This window comes from Dromaius novaehollandiae, chromosome 3, assembly GCF_036370855.1.
Source record: "Dromaius novaehollandiae isolate bDroNov1 chromosome 3, bDroNov1.hap1, whole genome shotgun sequence".
Lineage (NCBI taxonomy): Eukaryota > Metazoa > Chordata > Aves > Casuariiformes > Dromaiidae > Dromaius > Dromaius novaehollandiae.
In genome coordinates, this window is record NC_088100.1 from 30481344 (window position 1) to 30500792 (window position 19449).

Sequence of the window (19449 nt, forward strand, 5' to 3'; positions counted from 1 at the left end):
TGTGTGGAAAGACTGAATATTGCTGTCAAAAAAGGTAACCAGAAAAGACGAGGTGGGTGAGGAAAGAGTGATTACACAATAGCTTCCTAACTGAACTTCAAACTGAAGAATGTAATTAACAGCTGGTGGGATCAATTGTTTAGAGTGCTATGGGAGAGAGGCAAAAGCAAGGCTAATTTTATCTCAAAACACATAGAAGGAAATGTCACAAATATGTTAAACTAAAATGATCAATGATCATATATATTAATACTTTGAGTATCCTTTAGTGTAATATTACATTTCATTTTAAGGAATGGAAACAAGCAAGAGAAGATACCATAAAAAACAATGTAATAGTTTGCTTTGGTGACTGGGAAATAAATTCAATGAAATGGAAAGTAAATGGGTTTGGCTAGAAAAATAAAATTGAATTGGACCACAAACTACCAAAGTACAGCACTTCTCGACTGAAACCCAAGTAGCAAAATAGAATGATTATCTTGGGATTATGTACAGTCTCTACTGTGCTCTATTTCTCCCCTGGTTGATGTACAGACTCCCCATCCAGCTGACAGAAACATGCTTGTTATTCCCTGGAAGTCAAGCTGGCACAGCTGCAGGCTGAGGTGCAAGGCTGAGCTCAAGGAAGCAAGGTGCCTAGTCCTCCCAAGGCCTCCTGGCTCTGGGCTTGTGCACTGAGCTCCTGCCTTGTGAGCAGAAAGAATGACCACAGAGCCAACTTCCTATCTGACCAAATCACAGTTTACCCAAAATAGGTTGAAGAGCATAACTGTGCCTTGGTGTGGTGACAGACTGGAAGTCCAAAGAGATATTTCCCGCTACTGATTGCAATGGATTCATTTTTTACCCTGTGATAGTGTGCAACAATAATAATTTTGCCATTTAAAGTTGGTCAGAGAGAATATGAAGCCTCTTTTTCCTACCATATTACCAATTTCAAGTGTTTGTCAGAATACTTTGAAATGACAGAGCTGTGTTGTAATGTACAGCTCCGCATACAGAAACATAATCATTGGAATAAAACAACGCACAAAAATGTTGCAGAGTGATGACAGACATTTCCATGAAGCACAGCCTGGCTGTCATCCCGGGTCAAGTAAATAAATAATTTTTTTTCATCAAGATTTTACAAAATAGTTTGGCAGGCAACCTAGACTATAATTCGGATGCAGCAAAACCATGCTATTATTTATTCTTTTGAGTTGTAGGAGGCATAACATACACACATAGTATGCAGTTTACCTCAAACAGTTTGTCAGTGTACCTTGACAATTCAGACAGTAGCTTTACTATTTCAGTCCTGAGCAATTCTTTAAAGAGGACTGCCAATTATGTTGAATTTTACAAAATTGTATGGTGGCTTTTGTGAGGTTTCATGTCACTGAACTTTTTAACGGTGCCTTATTATGGCTTATTTTCACTGCTGTATAGGGGACTGCAGTTCTGCCCTTATCATCCTACTGCACATAACGTCTGTCATGTTATTTCTTTGATGATTCACATTTAGTTACAATACATACACATTTTCAACATGTCCTTTTCAAATAAAGTCACTGGATTAAAACTAAAAATTGTGCTTTATTAAAATAGATGAACTGTTTTTGAAATCTTAAAGGTATAATGAAAATAACAGAGCAGAAAACTGCATGAATAAAAAAATCCATCCCCAAAACTCAGTTGTAAAGATGGAAGATCAGACTAAGACTAAGGAGACTGCTACCACTTTTAGTGCAGTGTCTCTAGTCATAGAGAAAATCAGTTCAGTTGGGATTCATCTCTCATAACTTCATCTGTCTGAAATTTAGTTTTCTAAGTCTAAGCTCTCTCAGTTTAATCTCTGGTACAAGAGACTGATATCTCCAAAAAAACATTCATCCCACCTGTCTACATGTTACCTTAGTTCTGCAACTACAGAACAGAGGTAGTATGTCCAACCATTTTTCAGCTGTTTTGTTAATGACAGCAATGACTGCTCTATGCCTCTACAAAAAAATCGAACTTTCTAGATCCTGCCATATTAACTTACATGCTACTATAAAAATGAAAACACATTTATAGAGCACATTATATAATTGTCCCTAATATAAATCAGGTCTCATTGGACACTGTTGTAATACAAATATGGAAATACCTTCTATCAAGTACTTCATCTGATTTTTTATACGGATAAAATAGAAGTATCTATCCATTGGAATAACGTATCATGGAAGTGATGAGCAGCATGGGAGTAATGCAGAGATGGTTTTCGAAACTCCAGGAAGGGAGGTTGCCATGGAAACAGCCAGGTTAGAAATCTTTTTGTTGTTGCAATTTTATTTAGCTGCTGCTTAGTCTTTATGTTCTTTTAATAAATTAATCTTCCTCAAGTCATTCATGATTTTATTTTTCTCAAAACAAGATGCTATGTTAAGAACTTTGCAGATTCAAGGCAATGACTAATGGCATATTCACTGAAACATACAAAAATGAAAACTTCCATTTTACTCCTACACACAGACAGCTGAAAGATTAAAAGAGAAAGATGAGTAAAAGAGTTAGTCTCTCTCTCCACAGAAGGCTTTCATGGCGTTTTACACAATATTTTGCCTGGAGCGAACCAAAGGAAAGAGAAAACAGGCATAAACAGTTATGAAATAAATTTAAAATGCTCAGATTACTTCATTCTACATGACTGTAGCAAATGTGAACTAAAAAGGTCAACTAACAAAACTTATCTATAGAAGCAAAAAGAGAAGGCTTTGCAATTAAAACAAGTAAATAAAATAATTACCAAGCAAAACAGGAAAGGAAAACAAATACTGAGAAGATGAAGTAAAGAGAAATGCTTGCTAACTAGACAGACTGCAAAAAACAGAAGTTAAATCAATCTGTATACCTGCAACAAGAAAAAGTTTCTACATCTTACTTATCATCGACCGAAAAATAAGTATTAAGTATTATCAGCAGAAGAATGAAAAGGGCAATAGTGACACATCTTTAGAAAACAACCTGCAACAATAAATATAACACAGACTTAAAGGCGAAGAAAGTAATAGTGTTTCAATGAGTATAAACTGTCAAAAAAGCAAGAAAACAAGAGGGACAAATAACTTAAAAACAAACTTAAGACTGGATCACATAGAAGAATAGAATGCACAATGATGCTCCAAGGCAGTAAAAATACAGGCAATGAATCCATAGGTTTTTAAAGTGTGCCTAGTTTTCAGAAGAGTGGATCTGACACTCTCCCTGAGATCTTTTTTTTCTTTTTTTCCTAAAAATGCTGATTCACTGATGGCTAAAATGTTTTGTGGACATATTAATTTTATCAAATCTTGGAGCACAACACAGGTTCAAGTACCATCCTTCTGGGTTCCCTCCTCGGTTATCTGCCCTTCCGGTTTCTTGACAGCCTGTGTAAAGGATTATATTCACTCTGTATTGAGCCAAGACCATATTAGCTCCAATATCAAATATTAAATCCAGTATCATATACTTGCTCCACATATATCATCACTGAAATTTCAGTGTCCTTCCTCTTTCCTCCGCCATTCCTTCTGTATTTTCTAGGATGAAGATGGCATTTTGTAGAGCTTTTATTACACTAAATTTGTAGCAGATCCCATCAAAGTATATGGCATATAGGTTAATCAGTGCTGATCAATCTTTCTGATGAAAGAGATCATAGAGGGACACTGAGTGAAGGAAAGAGACATACTGCTAGTGTCTACAATGTTTTCCTCAGTGCCTTTAGTTCTGGCTGGAACTTCTCCCCTCTCCCATAAAACAGGCAGGAGTTTCTACCTGGAGGATCTATAGAAAACATCTTTCCAGAAGGTATTATTCAACAGCGTTAAGACACCTTGCCATGTTGGAACAGAGAATTACAGAGAATCCCTAGAATTACCACCTTTGCTTTGCACAGCCAAATCCTCTAAACCGCTCTGGCTTAGATATTTAAAAGTGACTGTAAATTTGGTATGCCTCAATTTTTGGCTAACTTTTAGTTTTTTCAGAGAGTGTCTAAGGATAACTACCAAATTCATGATTCTTCTTCCATGAAGACTTCAAATTTGCCAGTGCACAAGAACCTCGTATGGCTGAAGATGCCTCTTGCACAGTGCCTGTGTCATCCAGTCTCTCCATGAGCGTCCACAAATTGAGTGGGAGGCAGAGACTGTCAGTCTTCTTAGCTTTTCTAGAAGCTACATTTTTAGAAAGGTATTGATATAGACAAAAACACATGACATTCAAATGGTATATTCTAATCTCCTGAAAAGACCACCCTTTAACAGGATGCAGTCTTAAAAATATAAAAAACACTCCAAAATTCACTGCTGATAATTCATACACTCAGCCAATACTGTTCATCAGCTTAATGGAATTACTATTATCTAAAATTCCAAAGTTCAAATATAAGGCTTGTAAAAGCTACTGTATAAGGGCTGAGATTCATCAGAATACACCAGAAGCCATACGATCAGTAACCAGTCAGCCAGGCTATATTATTACAAAAGTACTTCTCTGTTAAGCACTTTCAAATGATTTGAAGAGTGTTCACCTGAAAGCCATGGAAGTGTTCCATAGAGAAAGCGATGGAGCCACTTCAGAATGTCACAAAACATCTAAAGACATTGTGCATTTCCATTTTATCCAGTGATGTTACTCTTTATTTCTTATCTTGAGATGCAAACAAATTTGTACCATCTCTACAAATCTGTAGTATCACAGAACCACAGTCCCACAGGAGTCTGCTGCTTAAAGTAATGCTCACTTTTTGATGGATGGTGTTGCTACATTGTAATACAAAATTAGACTATACCATAGGGGGGGGGAAAAAACCAACACTGATAAAAACCAAAACCAAACACTAAGTGGCAGGAATTGTCTCTAGTTATGCATTTTTTAAAATTGTGGCTCTAGTTATGGCTCCAGCAATGCTCAAAAAATACTTACGTGAATCAATGATCTGTATGATTAAATGGATTCATTTCATCTTATTTCTTGATAATATCCTATCAAATGCAGGCTGAAATACTATGTAATTTCTAAGAAACATCTCAGCTGTATCGTAGAGAATTTTTACAAATTATTTTTAAAGCTGCTGAAAGGAGAGTTGTCATATGGAAATAATAGTGTTCAAATTGACAATATTTTAAGACAATGGACTGACAGTCACTAATGATGGATAATGTGTATTTCCATAAAATTAGCACATGCAAATTAAATGTCTGTACTTTAGATGTGTTAAATACGTATTATTCTTCAGATTTCTTATCAAGGAAGAACAATTCTGCTCCCTAAGGATGGAGGAACCGTGTATCTCTGAAAACTTAAGCTCCTCATAAAGATCATTTTCAGCCATTGTAAGTGCCTGTATAGGAAACAGAAGCCTTCTGGGTAGATCTAAGCTTGGAAGCAGGCGGCATACTTAAACAGGCACCAAGGATCCAGGTTAGGGTTACAGGTAGAATTCAGATTTGCATCAGCAGAAGCCAGTGATCAGAGACCTGAGCTCAGAAGCTTCTGCCATCAACATCATTCTGCAGCTTATATTGGCAGAACCAACCCTTCACTAACTTGAGATATTTAAATATACTGTGTAAAACTTCATTCTGCAGCAATATAGAAGTTGTGGCACATTTCCTAAATCAAAGTTCATTGCCTTAGCCCTCAGGTTGTCCTTCTCAGCTTTGTTAGATGAGCAGATTCCTTAGTGGTATTCTCTTAGCTTCTAAACTGTGGGTTTTCTTTCTTTTCGGAATACAAAAAAGACTTTGCTGCTATTTTTAAACCTATCAAGTCCGTTGCATTTTTGATATTGGATAGATGGATGAAAATGGAATCGAGAATACTCTTCTCAAATTTCAGGATTTTCAGGAGTAGAGTTCTTTCGAAGTTTTTTACATATTTTTCTGTTTCTCCAGAGTGAATTCTTACACATCATATTTAAATATTTCAGCACTCTGTCATCACTGTGCATTTATATCATCTATGGCCTACCTAAAAATTACATAGCTATTCATTACAAATTATTCAGGGTCTTAGGCTAGGAATGACTACCCATTAAGACTTTTTTCTCAATTTGGTTTATTAGAACCCTAAATGTGCTCTGAATGATAGAGAAATGCAGTCATATATATTCAAAAAGTTGAAGGTACACTGTTTTTTGAAATGTCTTTTTCTTTATTTTTAAAATTGTTTTCAAATACTGCTAACTCTGGAAGATTCTTCTTCTAAGAATATATTGAACTTGTTTATGTTATATTCAATGGAAAACTATGAAAGTATTTCATATAATGAAACACTACACATTCCTTAATAAAATTTCAAATTACTAATGTTGTTGTTTTGACATCAAAAATAATCAAAATGTATCACTGGAGATATTCAACTGAAAATTTTTCTAGTTTTTCTGTTCATTATGAGATTGTTTGGTTTCAACGAAGATGAAGTCTGCTGTGCTAATTTTTCTCTTACTTTGTACTTTATTATTATTTCTTACATTCAAAGGGACAGCAAATTTGTATAACTGAAGAGATCCCATGTCCTTTCTGTTAAACATTTATCTTTTAAAAAAATTCACTTCGCGAATTTCTTCAGAATTTCCTTTGGAGAAAGTAGTTGGGAAGAAATGTGACTTTTTACTTTTAAATATCAGAATTAGAAATGATTTGACAGAAGACATACTGCATGAACTTCCATGAATCTAATTTGGAATTTGGTATGTACATTATTGTTGTAACTGTGAGGCTTGTTAGTGCATCGAAGAATCCAAGCTAAGATTCTCTCTTGAACTCTCTGTAGTGTTAATAATGAGGTCCAGCACTGGGCTAACAGTAGAAAAATTTTCAGAGGTAATTTGCTTTAGATTTAGGTAAGGATGACACACCTGCTTATATTTTAGAGATATTTTTTCTGCAGATCTGAGACATAAAGCGAGAATCAATAAAGTAAGAATTCAGTAAATATACTGAAAATTTGCATTTTCAGTAACAGGAAATTCTTGCCATGAAAATGGCAGAACTGTCTCCCTAAAAAAGTATATTTTAAAAGACTTAAGTTATTCATGAGCAACACGGTTTAAATCTATAAAAGATATACCTAAACCTTTTTGCACAATAAAGTTATTTTACAGAGCTATATTCAATTTTTTTTGACATATATCTTACTGTTCTCTGGTTTTCAACAAAATTATATATTTTTTAGATAAATAAGCATTAGTGGCATTATTCTCTGTAGTTTTAAAGATCATATGTTGCACAAACATTGTAACAATTAGTTTTTATTTTGGAGGGTTTGTACTGAAGTTTCATATTGATTTATGCTTTATTTACCAGTGAAGGAAATGAAAATGCTTGAGATTTTGCATTGGTATTCTATTTAATTATTGTTGAAAATAGGCTTTTTTACTAAGATCATATAGAGTAGTTAAAATTGACATAGCATTGTCATCCATCATTCAAAGAATCAAGAGGTATATTTCACATGCTTATAATAAAGTTTTTATTAAAAAAACTTTAAAGTTATTAAAAAGTTATTAAACTTAAAAGTTATAAAAACTTAAAGTTATCAAACTTATTAAAGTTATTTTAATGAGTTTTTATTTATTTTTAAACCTATTTTTTGAATTTTCTCAAAGAAAATATCTGAGCTACTATGGAAAAGCACAGGTAGTGTGTTAAATTCAAATACATTTGTATTTTGAAACATAAAATAAATGCATTTGATAGAATGTATTGTATTGTATAGAATGTATAGTACTGTAAGAAAATTCTCATATGGCTGTATCCAACAGTCTGTGTTCAGTATTCTTTATATATTAATTACAGAAGTGTGCAATGTTAGTGGGCCTTGATGTTTCAAGGATAATACTTTTTTCATTCATACAGTACAGTCATCATTATTGATAGAAAAACACCATCTTTGGAATTTGAGGTCTTCACACTTGCATTTAGGATGATTTCTGGAAATATGGGTTGGCTTGGAAAGGTCATATAGACATAAACAGAGCAGAGTGGAGCTTTCTCTGGCAGGGGACTGCCCTGGTAAAACAAAAACTCCCTTGCTCATTCCACATGCATTTCTTGCTACTAACGCTTTGTTAATTAAAAGAGAAACAGAAGATCAGAAGTCTTAGTCAAAAGCAGCTTAATCAGTCCATAACTCCTGTCTAGCAATGAAATTCTCTAAACTCCAACCAACTGCAATGAGTTTAGCAACTCTGAACTTCTTAAATATAGTGCTTTATAAACATGATATCTGAAAGAGCTTATTTCAGTACCAGAAGCAGCGTAACTATTAGCATAGATTCCTTGTCGCGTTAATGAACCTTGCTTTTTAGCCATGTTAATTAGCTTTCCTTCTTCATATCCAACCAAATGTCCTCACCACACAGTTTCATCAAGAATCTGGCCTTTGACCCATCATATTAGCATTCACATTTATTCTCACTGGGGCAGTTCTGCATTCCCAGGTACCACATTATATATCACGTATAACCACCTGAGCTTTTGAAAATGGATATACCTTGATCATACAATTTCCTATTATTACATCTACTTTGCATATATATAAAAAGCTGTACAAGATACAGACGCACTCTTTCCTTTCAAAAATATAGGTTTCCTATTTACGCAGTATCTCTTCACTATTAAGCCATGATAAGACCATCCACTAAGTGGTCTTCACACACTGCTAATACAAAACTCTTCAGGAATCTTTCTAGATTTGATCTTAGCTTACTACTGAGAGTTTATTAGAGAAAAACTAAAAGGAAATTACTTCTTTTCCTTCTGAATTGTAGGGCAAGAGAACTTAAGCTCTCATTTCTCAAAATACATGGAATTACTGTTGTGGGGCAATTTGAAGAAAAAAATATATAAAAAGGCTTATTAAACTTTAATGTATACAGTTCCTTACTATAAACACCTTTACAGTTTTTAGTTGAAGTCAAAAATAATGCTTCTCACTTTTGCTGTGACAGAGGTACTACTTGCTCAGCAAAGGTATACCATACTGCCTACAACAATGGAGTTATGAGTCTTGGTTAAATAACAACAACTTTAACAAAAGCAGTAATAGAAACCCCACTGCACATAGAGCTAAGGCCTGTGTGCACATTCTTTGTTATGAATTTGACAATGCACAAAGGTCTCATTTGGGAAGGAAGACATCACCCCATACATAAAAAAAGATGCAGCAAGTGACTGTTTGAGACAACAGAAGGCAAAGCAGAAAAGTGAAAAGATAAAAGCCACGTCTCTAATGAATAAAAATGTATTCTAAAGAAAAACAGGCAGTGAAATACAAGTTATTGGTGGTCTAGTCAGTCAGACAGTTGCAGATCCAAATGTTTTCATTTACAAGAACCTGATGACCAGGGCATATCCAAACTCTCTATCCTCTCTTGTACTTTTTTCTCGAATACATACGTTGCTAGTTTTTTTGGTTTTTTTTATACAGCAGTTATTTGCCAAAAATCTGCAACTACAGATCCTCTGATCAGGAAAATATATTTATTTTCAGACATCCAATATGACACTGGTTCTCAGTGAAAGCTTATAGGCATAAATTGTCATCTTTCACTTAAGTAGTATCTAGAGTTATCTGCCTCATCTTTTGAAGTGATGCTCTTATTTAAACCAGGTAAACTGTAGAAGTATCCACTAATACAGTGACTTTTCTTTTCAGGCAATTTACAAACATTATCTAGTAATCATTGCAATATCCTTGTGAGATGGCTATATTTGTTTATCTACACCCTTAGCTAGAGCATGTGAGCTGGGGATATTAATTTATTCACCCAAGGGCACAAAGAGAATCATATCATATCTAGATTGAAACTCCTCTCTCTTCAGTTCATTGTTAGATATGCACATCACTACACAATTTTCTTCCTCTCTAATTCAGCTCCCTATAGCTTTAAAAATGTAGCTGCAAATAGCAATACAGAAAATACCAACTATTTTCAAAAAGAACCAATCATTTCCACAAATAATCTCTGCTTCACTGTGAGCAATTGCTCCTTTGATTGACAATGATAAAGCATTGCAATGATCTGCAGCTTTTTAGTAGAGTCAGTAAAATGAAACCCATACTTTATAATGTATATATGTCCATCATATAAACCTCATGGTTCCAAATGAATCCCTGTATTAATCTCAGGGGCACTGCACAAAGGAAGGAATAGTTACAGACACTCAAACCATACATGCCACATGAACAATAATAATAAAAATTCATTGGATGAGGTCTGTCCACGGAGTGACTGAATTATTTTTAATTTAAGAAAGACATGCAAATGACTTCATAACACCACAATGTCAATGGTTTCCTACCAGGGCATACATTCTGTTGTGTGAGGAGTTCTCCTTTCAGGTCTGTGTAACACGGTATAGCATATTGCTTTCTGAAGTTCTGCCATATGTGACAGTGTTACCAGATACCAACGGGAGTTAAACACATGACAGCAGAGCAGTATATTGAATGTGAAAATCTCCATCTCAGAAGAAAAAGCGAGGAATTTTTCTTCTTTCTCAGGAGAAAAGTGAGTTCATGTATCGCAGCTACAGTTCTATTTCAGTAAAACACTTAAACGCAGGCCTACATTTGTCCCAAGGAAACAACAAACATGTAAATATAGTTTTGCATTTGACGATGTACTTCAGTATTGCCATGAGTTCTGGACTGAACAGGATACTACCTCAAAGCATTTAAGGATCTTTCTATATTAAATATATGAAAGTCCTCTTAAAAACAGTTGCTTGATTTAAGAGGGATGACTGCAGACTTGTGTTTCAGCACTCCAACATTCTCTTGTTTTACTGATCACTATCAATTTCTTTTCTAAATACCTCAGTACTTCTGTAGGCCCTCTTTGACCATGGCTGTATAAAATCAGCTTTACTGACATTGTTTTCCACAGCAACAATGAGCTTGTAAACACACATCAAAAAACCCTTTTCTGAATTTATCAGTAATGTCTTATCCATATTTATAAATGAACTTGCCAATCACTAAGTCTCTACTCCAGTCTCCTTTGGCCGTGATGTGTATAAAAAATGGAGAAAACCTGCTGATTCCAGCCAAAGGAATTTCTGCCCCACCCTCTCTTATGTTTTTCTTAATCTACATATAATAACATGCAAAATCACAAAATATACAGTGTATATATAATTAACAGAGTAAAATCTTCAACATTGTATTTCTTTGCCTATTTTTGATAGGGCTTTTCATAGGGTGTGCTAAGTTCAGCTGCCTAAATACAGACATTTAGTGATATTTGACACACAACAGGGTACCTGCTTGGCCTCTAGTTGCTGATCTAGCTTGGATCTCCCTGACAACCTGCACCATATCTGACAGCCTCGTACAGTATCTTGGATACTTACGGACACCTCAGATAGCACAAAATGCATATGCTTGGGCAACCTGATTTAGCTCATATACCTTTTAGAGCAGTGCTAGAGTCTTTTAAGTGCTAGCAATGCAGCCAGTGCAGTGGGATCCCAAAGACTGGGATTTTGGATGCTAGTAAAATTTGAACATTCTTTACTGCCTAAAACTTATACTCTTAAGAGGAATATGTTGTTATAAGGTCAGATATATAAATAAACACTCAGTGATTGAAATCTCCTTTTCTGCCATATTCACTTATCAGTATGTTCCAGTATTTCAGTAACTTTTTACAGACTAGAAGTATTCTTTTTAAGCCAAAGAAATCTAGTACTTATTAAAATTAGCCATAGACAAATTTTCACGGAGACTCACTGAGAAAACTTTCATATCTATTAGGCTAAACAATTAGCTCTGTTCCTTTCAAAATGTATCCAAGCTGCTTTCACCATAAGAGATTTTATAGCATCCCAATAACAACTGTAGAATTCACACCCTATGCCAAACTAACAGGTGTATAAAAACTTACAAATGCTTACCAAAGGGGCAATTGCATTTGAAGCCATTTATGTCCTCTTCACAGGTTCCTCCATTCCAACAGGGTCTGTCTAGACATTCATTCACGCGAACAGAACATGTTTCTCCTAAAATTTTAGATTAAAAAAAAAAAAAAAGATAAATGTGTTGACCTGCTCAAATCACAGAGATGTATTTGTAGTGGAAAAGAACTATCTGATTGTCACGGTCTAAATGCTGACCTCACTGGCAAAGGTGTACCTACTAGAGTACACAGGGATACTGATAGGCATCCTGTGTGCCATGCATTTTTCTGCTGCACTGGTTACAAGCGATTCCATTTTGACAGGCAATGGCTGAAGCATGGCAATCAGGAAATAGAAAGCTTTCCATGTGAGTGTATGCATAATCCTAGAGCTTTCTTCCACTATACAAATCACTGTATTTGGGCAATTTTTGCTCAGTTGTGTCAATTATGTCAATTATTCTTTCATTTCACTCACTGTCTCTTTTGAAAATGAATGGCAAAATACCATTGTATATGAAAATCAGGCCTACAATAATTGAAAGCTGATTGGTACACTGATCTTGTATGTTTCTCCTTCTCCATGTATTTATTATGAAGGAAAATAATCAAATTACTGAAGAATATTTAATTTAATGGGCCAAGATACAGAGGAGAGGTAATGAAGTAATTGAAAGTAAAGGCAGGAAGTATAATTAAATGTAGATTTGTAATCTATAACCGGGGTTCCTTTGATTTGTAACAGGAAAAGGTATTTCCAGTCACTGGAATATGGAGGGAAATCACATGTTCAGGGCTTATCCCACGTCAGCTGCACACAAAGCATGCTCGGCTTTCTGCAAGGGAACCTCACGGAAGCGGATTAAAGGCACAAGGAATGCTGAAATTCCCCTGAATTCTCTGCACTGCGGAAAGTATTTGGTCTCCTATCCTCAACAGACATGAATGCTCTCTCACACAAGCATACGAATCATGTGACTCAGCTCTTAAAACCTGTATTTTCCAGATCTACTAAAAAAAGAAAGCCTTCATGAAGGAAGTACATCGTTTCCATAGCAGCACTGAGGTGCTCTTCCCCATTTAAATTTATTGTCAGAGTGACTTCTATGAGGGTTTTTTCCTGCCTCTAAACATTCTCTATGTTTTCTATACGATTTTGAGAAAACAAAAAGAGAAAAAAAGGGAGACACAAGCTGAATCCAGGAAGAACTCAGATAATTCACAGAATCCCAGAACGGTCGAGGTAGCTGCTTTGCTCAAGAATCGAAGGCAGCACAAGTGCCTTCCTGAACTGCATCATAGCATAAAGTGAAGACCCTGCTGTAACAGGTGTAATTACAATTCCTTCCAAAATGTGGACTATTCTCATCCATCTCTTTTAATTCACTTCTTTTTTAGAATGGAAATTCAAGGTTGGATTCAGCAGGAAAATGTGTCAACTAAATGTAGGCTTCTGAATATAGGTCTCTTTTTTTAAGCTAAACATTTAGGGTGGAAGTCAGTTCTCTGTATGTTGGTACCTAATGCCACATAGGATATCCTGTCTTCAACCTCAAGAAAGTAGTCCTCAGGGAATGAAGTGGGCATTACACAGAGACAGTCACAAGAGTTTTACACCAGTAGCATAAACTGGCCATTCAGGCTGGCAATCCTGATGGGATGGTAGGGCATAACAGAAAAGCAGACAGACAGCTGAACTTTGGAGTACTTCCTTCAAAAAAAGGGCAGGGGGGGAGGAACCCTCTGAGGATGATAAAATAATGAAGGCTAGAGAAATTTAGCACATGAGCTGAACACTGGAGCTTTAGCTGTGTTGAGCAGTAGTGACAAAATCTGATTGTGTGTAGAAAAGGTGAGAAAGAGTCAAAGCCATTCTCAAGTTGCAAGTCTGAGTGATGGGAAGCATAATGAGTCTGTCACTATGGCAAAGGACGCAGAAAAGAAAATTTGTTTTGCATCTTCATTTGGAAAACTCAAATATTTTTTGTAACGTATAGCTAAGAAATGCTCACCAATGGTATCAGAGACTGAATTTTATTTCTAATATCACACCACTAAACCCCATTACTTTAAGACTTTCAGGAGTATAGTTTTCTTAATGTGTCAATGTATATTGCAGTATTCCACAGATTAAAACATTTAGTCCCAATTTAGACATTTAATCCCAAATGCAAATATCTGAATTAATGCTATGCAGTAGAGGCACTGAATATTTAAGCACACGTATGTTTTAAACACTACGTTCTACATGATGATCTGGTTTCAGCTATTCTGCTTTCATGTATCTGTGGCCATACTAGATGTGTGTGAATTCCACTCCTCATTTAGAAGACAAGGAAAAAAAAAATACCCTGCTCTGATAACAATGGTGCTGATTTTATGCCTGGAGGTTGTTGTTACAGCTAAATTACTTCATTTGACAAAGAAGCAACTACATGCCACTCAGCCTCATCTGAGTTATAAAGCACTGAGAATACCTTTCTCATAACTGACGAAAATATTTGCAGAAACTGCTGACTGACTTACAAGTTGTGCTAGCTAACAGTAGTTGCAGAATTATTCAAAAAAAATTAACTTTCTGAAGTATATCATTCAAAATACTCTTAACACATTATATGCAAATAGTTTATTATCACAGATTTTTTTTTCCAGAGAAACTAGCAAAATTTTTGGCAGATAGAGCTAAGATTCTAGTTTCTATTCATCTCTATTATCATTCCTTCAAAATCACTTTTGTTGTCTAAGCTGGTGGTTGTGCTTTACAAAAGGCACGTCCCAAAGCTTCTTGCATATGGTTGTAAGGGAAATTTAAGAATTTATGTCCTCATGGTAAAAGGCAATACATGGACAGTAATTTTTAAATATTTCAGAGAAAATCAGAGTATCTATGAAGTCACTGTGAGACAACAATACTTACTGAGTACGCGAGCCAGGAAATAGGCTAGAAAAGCTGGACACATACAGTGCAGCCATTATTTTGCTAGTATGCAGCTAATCTCAGCCACACATTTGAAATGGATGATGAAAGCCTCCTTTGAACATCAGATACAAATAACTAGTTGGCTCCAAATTACTTTAGGCATCAAAGTATGTTAATACAAATATTCTCTGGTTCACACTTTTAATGTTAACATTAATGTAACACATCCAAATATAATTAATAGCAGAACACAATGCAGTTACTTAATAAATCATAGCTTAGGGTCTAAATTCCTAAACAATTTACAGGGTTCATGTCATCAGGTTCTGAACTACAAGCAGCATGTTAAAATTGATCATGAGCTGATCCTACTTCCATTAACTCTATAGTGTATTTTATCATGTATAAAAAGGCAGTGTTCTTAAAATTTATAGCAAATAATTCTTGCTGCTTAGGAAAGTCTGTCAGTCTCACAAATCACATGTCCTGATGCTTAATGCCAACATTTTCTATAGCCACATTGATGACACAGAAGAGCCACATTATTCTGCAGAAGCCCTAAAAGCTTGCAAAGAGAAATACAGTAATGTCCTGGTGTAGTAGTACGTGCTAAAAAAACTCTAGTCCTCCACCAGCATTACTGATGTAGCTTTATGTGTTTAAAAAATTCATGCTATTTTAAGAAATGAAGACATTCTCAACTTCTCAGATAAATATAACTGGAGATCATTGCACAGAAATATTCCTTTTAATAAATATAATGGATGAAGCCTCACTGAATATTCCCTCACTTCAGAAATACCACCAACTCTGTAAGATCCCTAGGTTAGAAGCTTGCAACTTTCAGTAGTTCAAGTTTTGGATATTTTATTTGTGCTGACAGAAGAGCTTAACCTCACACAGTATCTGAACCAGTGGAACTATTTTTAGATTTTGTAAAATGTCCCAAAGACTGCTCTTTGTTTTGATATCAGAATAAGGTTACTTTCATGTCATTCTCACATTAGATATTCAGAAGTTAGAATAAAAGAGGGAGTGATCAGAAAGCTTATTTTCTCAATGTAATACAGGTTATGTGTAAATACCTATATTTTAATGACATCAATATTTTAAATTGCCACCCCTACTTCTAACATCACTGTCAAGAGTTATAAAACACATGGAAAAAATAAAACAAAAGTTTCATTTTCATACTGTTTATAACAATTATTTTTTAGGCATCATGAGACATAAAGCTGGACAATAAAATGGCAGAGAGAATGGACACGATTTTAAAAATATGCATGTGTAAGAATATATTTTTTTACTAGAACCACAGCACAACTAAATACCCAAAACAGAGACAATATATTTGAAGGTGGTCTTATAACAACTCTGCCTTACAGTCCATCATTCTGTAATGTACGTGTAAACATAAAGCATTGAAGTCATATATCAGAGAACAAATGGTGTAATTTTGATATCTTCTAAACAACATAAGTTATGATGTTAGATAAGAAAGGTGTCAGCCTGAGAAACACTTCTGCTTTACAGAAAATGAAATAAAAAAGGAAGACAGACAGCCTGGGTGAGGCTTTAAATGGAACTGAAATTACCTCTTCTAAACTTTGTTGCTTCACACACCTGGTAATTTCTTTCAGTTTTAAGGCCTTTTCTGTAAGAAATTGCAATAATTAAAAACCCAAAGCAATTTCCATTTTTATTTACTAACTTTATACAGTGTAAACCTTTCTGTGAACACTTACTCCGGATCAAAAGTGGTTGATTTCATGTTGGCTTACACCAGTTCCCACTAGCCTAGCTCTCTGAAAGAGTTTAGGATCAAAGGCGGTCCATGGCTCCTCAGCTATGAACTGTTTGCACGCAGCCCAGCTCCTCTCTCTTAGTGGGATTACATTAGAGATCTGATGGGGGGCTGCATCGGCATAGGGTGCCCTGGACAGTCAGACTGTCCCCTAGCTAAGGCTGCTGCCCCTTGCCGCACGCCCAGCCCAGCCCTATGCCACCATGGAGACATGGGAGAGAACAAGAGCTGGGCTTACAGGCTGGCCTTGCCCATTACCACAAGAACCGTACATATGGAAATGGAGGGAGGCATTTCAAACGCAGAGAGGATATGTGCACAAAAGCGCTGAACTGCCTTCCTTTATGCAGTAGAAACATTTTTAATATATGGAATAGACCACCTTGCTGAAGGATGGCCAAAGGACTATCGAGGTATCACTTCCTGACAGGCACAGCGTCTAGGTATCTTTGTCCTGCCACACTGGGACAGTATTTAAACTGCCCAGTTGTCACCAGTGTTGGTTTTCAGCACAGGTGAGTGTCATTTCAAATCAGGACCCACTACTCTTACACATCCTTAAAGGGTCCATACGCCGTACTCTTATGATCGTACTGTATGAAACACCTATGAGAAACAATGTTGACATTGTTATTACAGAGTGGGTACATGGATATACTGTTCCCTTCCCTTACAGTAGTGTGAAACTATTTAAATTCAAACAATTTAAACAAAATTAACTACTTCTTGAAAGCACAAACACTTAATTGCTTCATGAGATATATTCCAAATGATAGGTGGACTCTGCAGATGTGTTTGTGGAATAAAAAAGAAAAAATGAAGTACAAAAATTTAGAATAATATAATGATATTAAAAATGTCCATACACTGTTTTCCACTTTTGGAGAAAAAGAGAGAAAAGCGAAGAGCAGTGTTTGTAAAATATATTAGCTTTGTAACTTTAAAAGCTACTGGAAGGCACTCATGATGAGTTTTAAGAGTCTTATTCATTGCTGACATGTGTAAAGCCACGATGGATCAGTATCCTGCTATGTGAAATATGGTACAAATTGAGAAGTAAAAGATTTTCCAGGGCTTAATTATACAGACAATCAATATCATACAGATACAAACCCACAGGAGAAAACAATGAGGCAATACTGCTTATCTGCTGAGAGTGCTCAGCAGCTGCCTTTACATTTTTGTAAGCATCTAAACAAACAAGAGTTTGAAGGAAGGATGTGTTTGGATAAAGATACCTTTTTTCAAATACTTCCAAGAAGAACTTCTCAACTATGAAAGGAAGCACAGTGATATCTGTTTAGAAATACAATTCATGAATCATGAAAGCTGGAATTGTTTGATGTTAAATGCTGATTTTCTGAGATGGAGTAAAACAAAGATTTGTAAGAAGGGATAGAATGGGAAAGAGTTTGAAAGAGAGCTGAATTATGTTTTAAGAATTGGGCCAGGAGAAGGCATTAGGTATGTTACAGGATCAAAATGATGGAAGAGATAAAGATTTTTTTAAACAACATTTCTCAATCTTTCCTGGTCATACTGAAAACTTACAAGTTCGGCATAGGCCAAATTCTTTTGTAGGCAAGTGGAAAGTACTCTTGACATTACAAAATGTCTTCAAATGAAACTCTCCATCTAACTACAGTTTACTATTCAAACATACCTTTTTCAGACAAAAGATTTTGAAAAGACTGTTGTATACAAAGCTACAAAATATTTACTTTTAATATAAAGATGTCCAAGCCTTGGATTTTTATTAACTTGCTTTTTCCAAAGAAGATCGCACTATTTGTGTTGACAAATCCCTTTACAGTGCCTAAGGGTTCCCTAGCTAACAGAATGTAAAGCATTTGAGAAATGCTGATACACATCAGATCAAATCAATCATCTAGACAGAGGAGACAGCTATAAGCTGTCTATGTAGAAATTTGCTTCTGAAATAAAAACTGACTGTAATGCAATTTCAAAGAGTACCCAGGGATTCATTTATTAGCAGGAGAGAAAACAAGTTGGTGGCTGGGAATTCGTGGCTTATTTGCAAATCTATGAATCCTAATACACAAAGTGTGGATAGTTCCCCAAAGACTTACAGAGTCCTGAGAAATGACAACTTTGGTTTTACTTTTCAGTTTATTTACTACCACCTTTGATATTTCATCTTAAAATGAATTTAGTATTTATGAAGAAAAAATGAAGTGCATGTGGATATGTAAATGGTTGAAATAAATGATATAACAAAAACGGTGTGCCTTTCTAAAACTACACTGAGTTAGTCTTCATTGACTTATACATAATGTACAGTTTTGACTGAACTTCGCACCTGTTCTCTATTGGAAAATATCCCAGAATCATTAACCACTAGAGACCACAACAAAATGGAATCACAAAAAAGTTACCACTACCCTGCAAGTCCTCACACTCTTTTATTAATCGTTTTTCACTCTCTGAAAATACAGAATAAAGTACATTTGGTACCTGTGATAATGAGTTATAATAATACAACAATATGAATAATATTGTGAAATTACTTTTTCCTTTGTATTCGTTTCATGGGAATGCTATAATATGATACCTCACTGGACAATAAAATAAAAACTACTCTCCAGTGATACATCATTTATGTAAGCAAGTCCTCATGTAGCAACAAAGTAGCAAATCAGTGTTTAATTTTCAGCACTGTAATGAAAATATATTAACTTGGATTCTGAACATTTGAACTGAGTAGTTTTTCTCTTTGCTTGTGATCAGACACTTAAGTGCTCTATCCTCATGGCATTTAGGTCACCTCAAGGACAATCCTGTGTT

General features: G+C 35.3%; 1 protein-coding gene across 1 annotated transcript in view; it reads right to left on the reverse strand.

Annotated features, from left to right (window-relative positions):
- The window catches only part of EYS (eyes shut homolog), a 909330-nt gene that overhangs the window by 755530 nt on the left and 134351 nt on the right, over positions 1-19449 (reverse strand). Inside the window, exon 11 of the mRNA XM_064508633.1 lies at positions 11919-12023. Coding sequence (XP_064364703.1) covers positions 11919-12023 — 105 coding nt within the window. The remainder of the gene's footprint in view (positions 1-11918; positions 12024-19449) is intronic.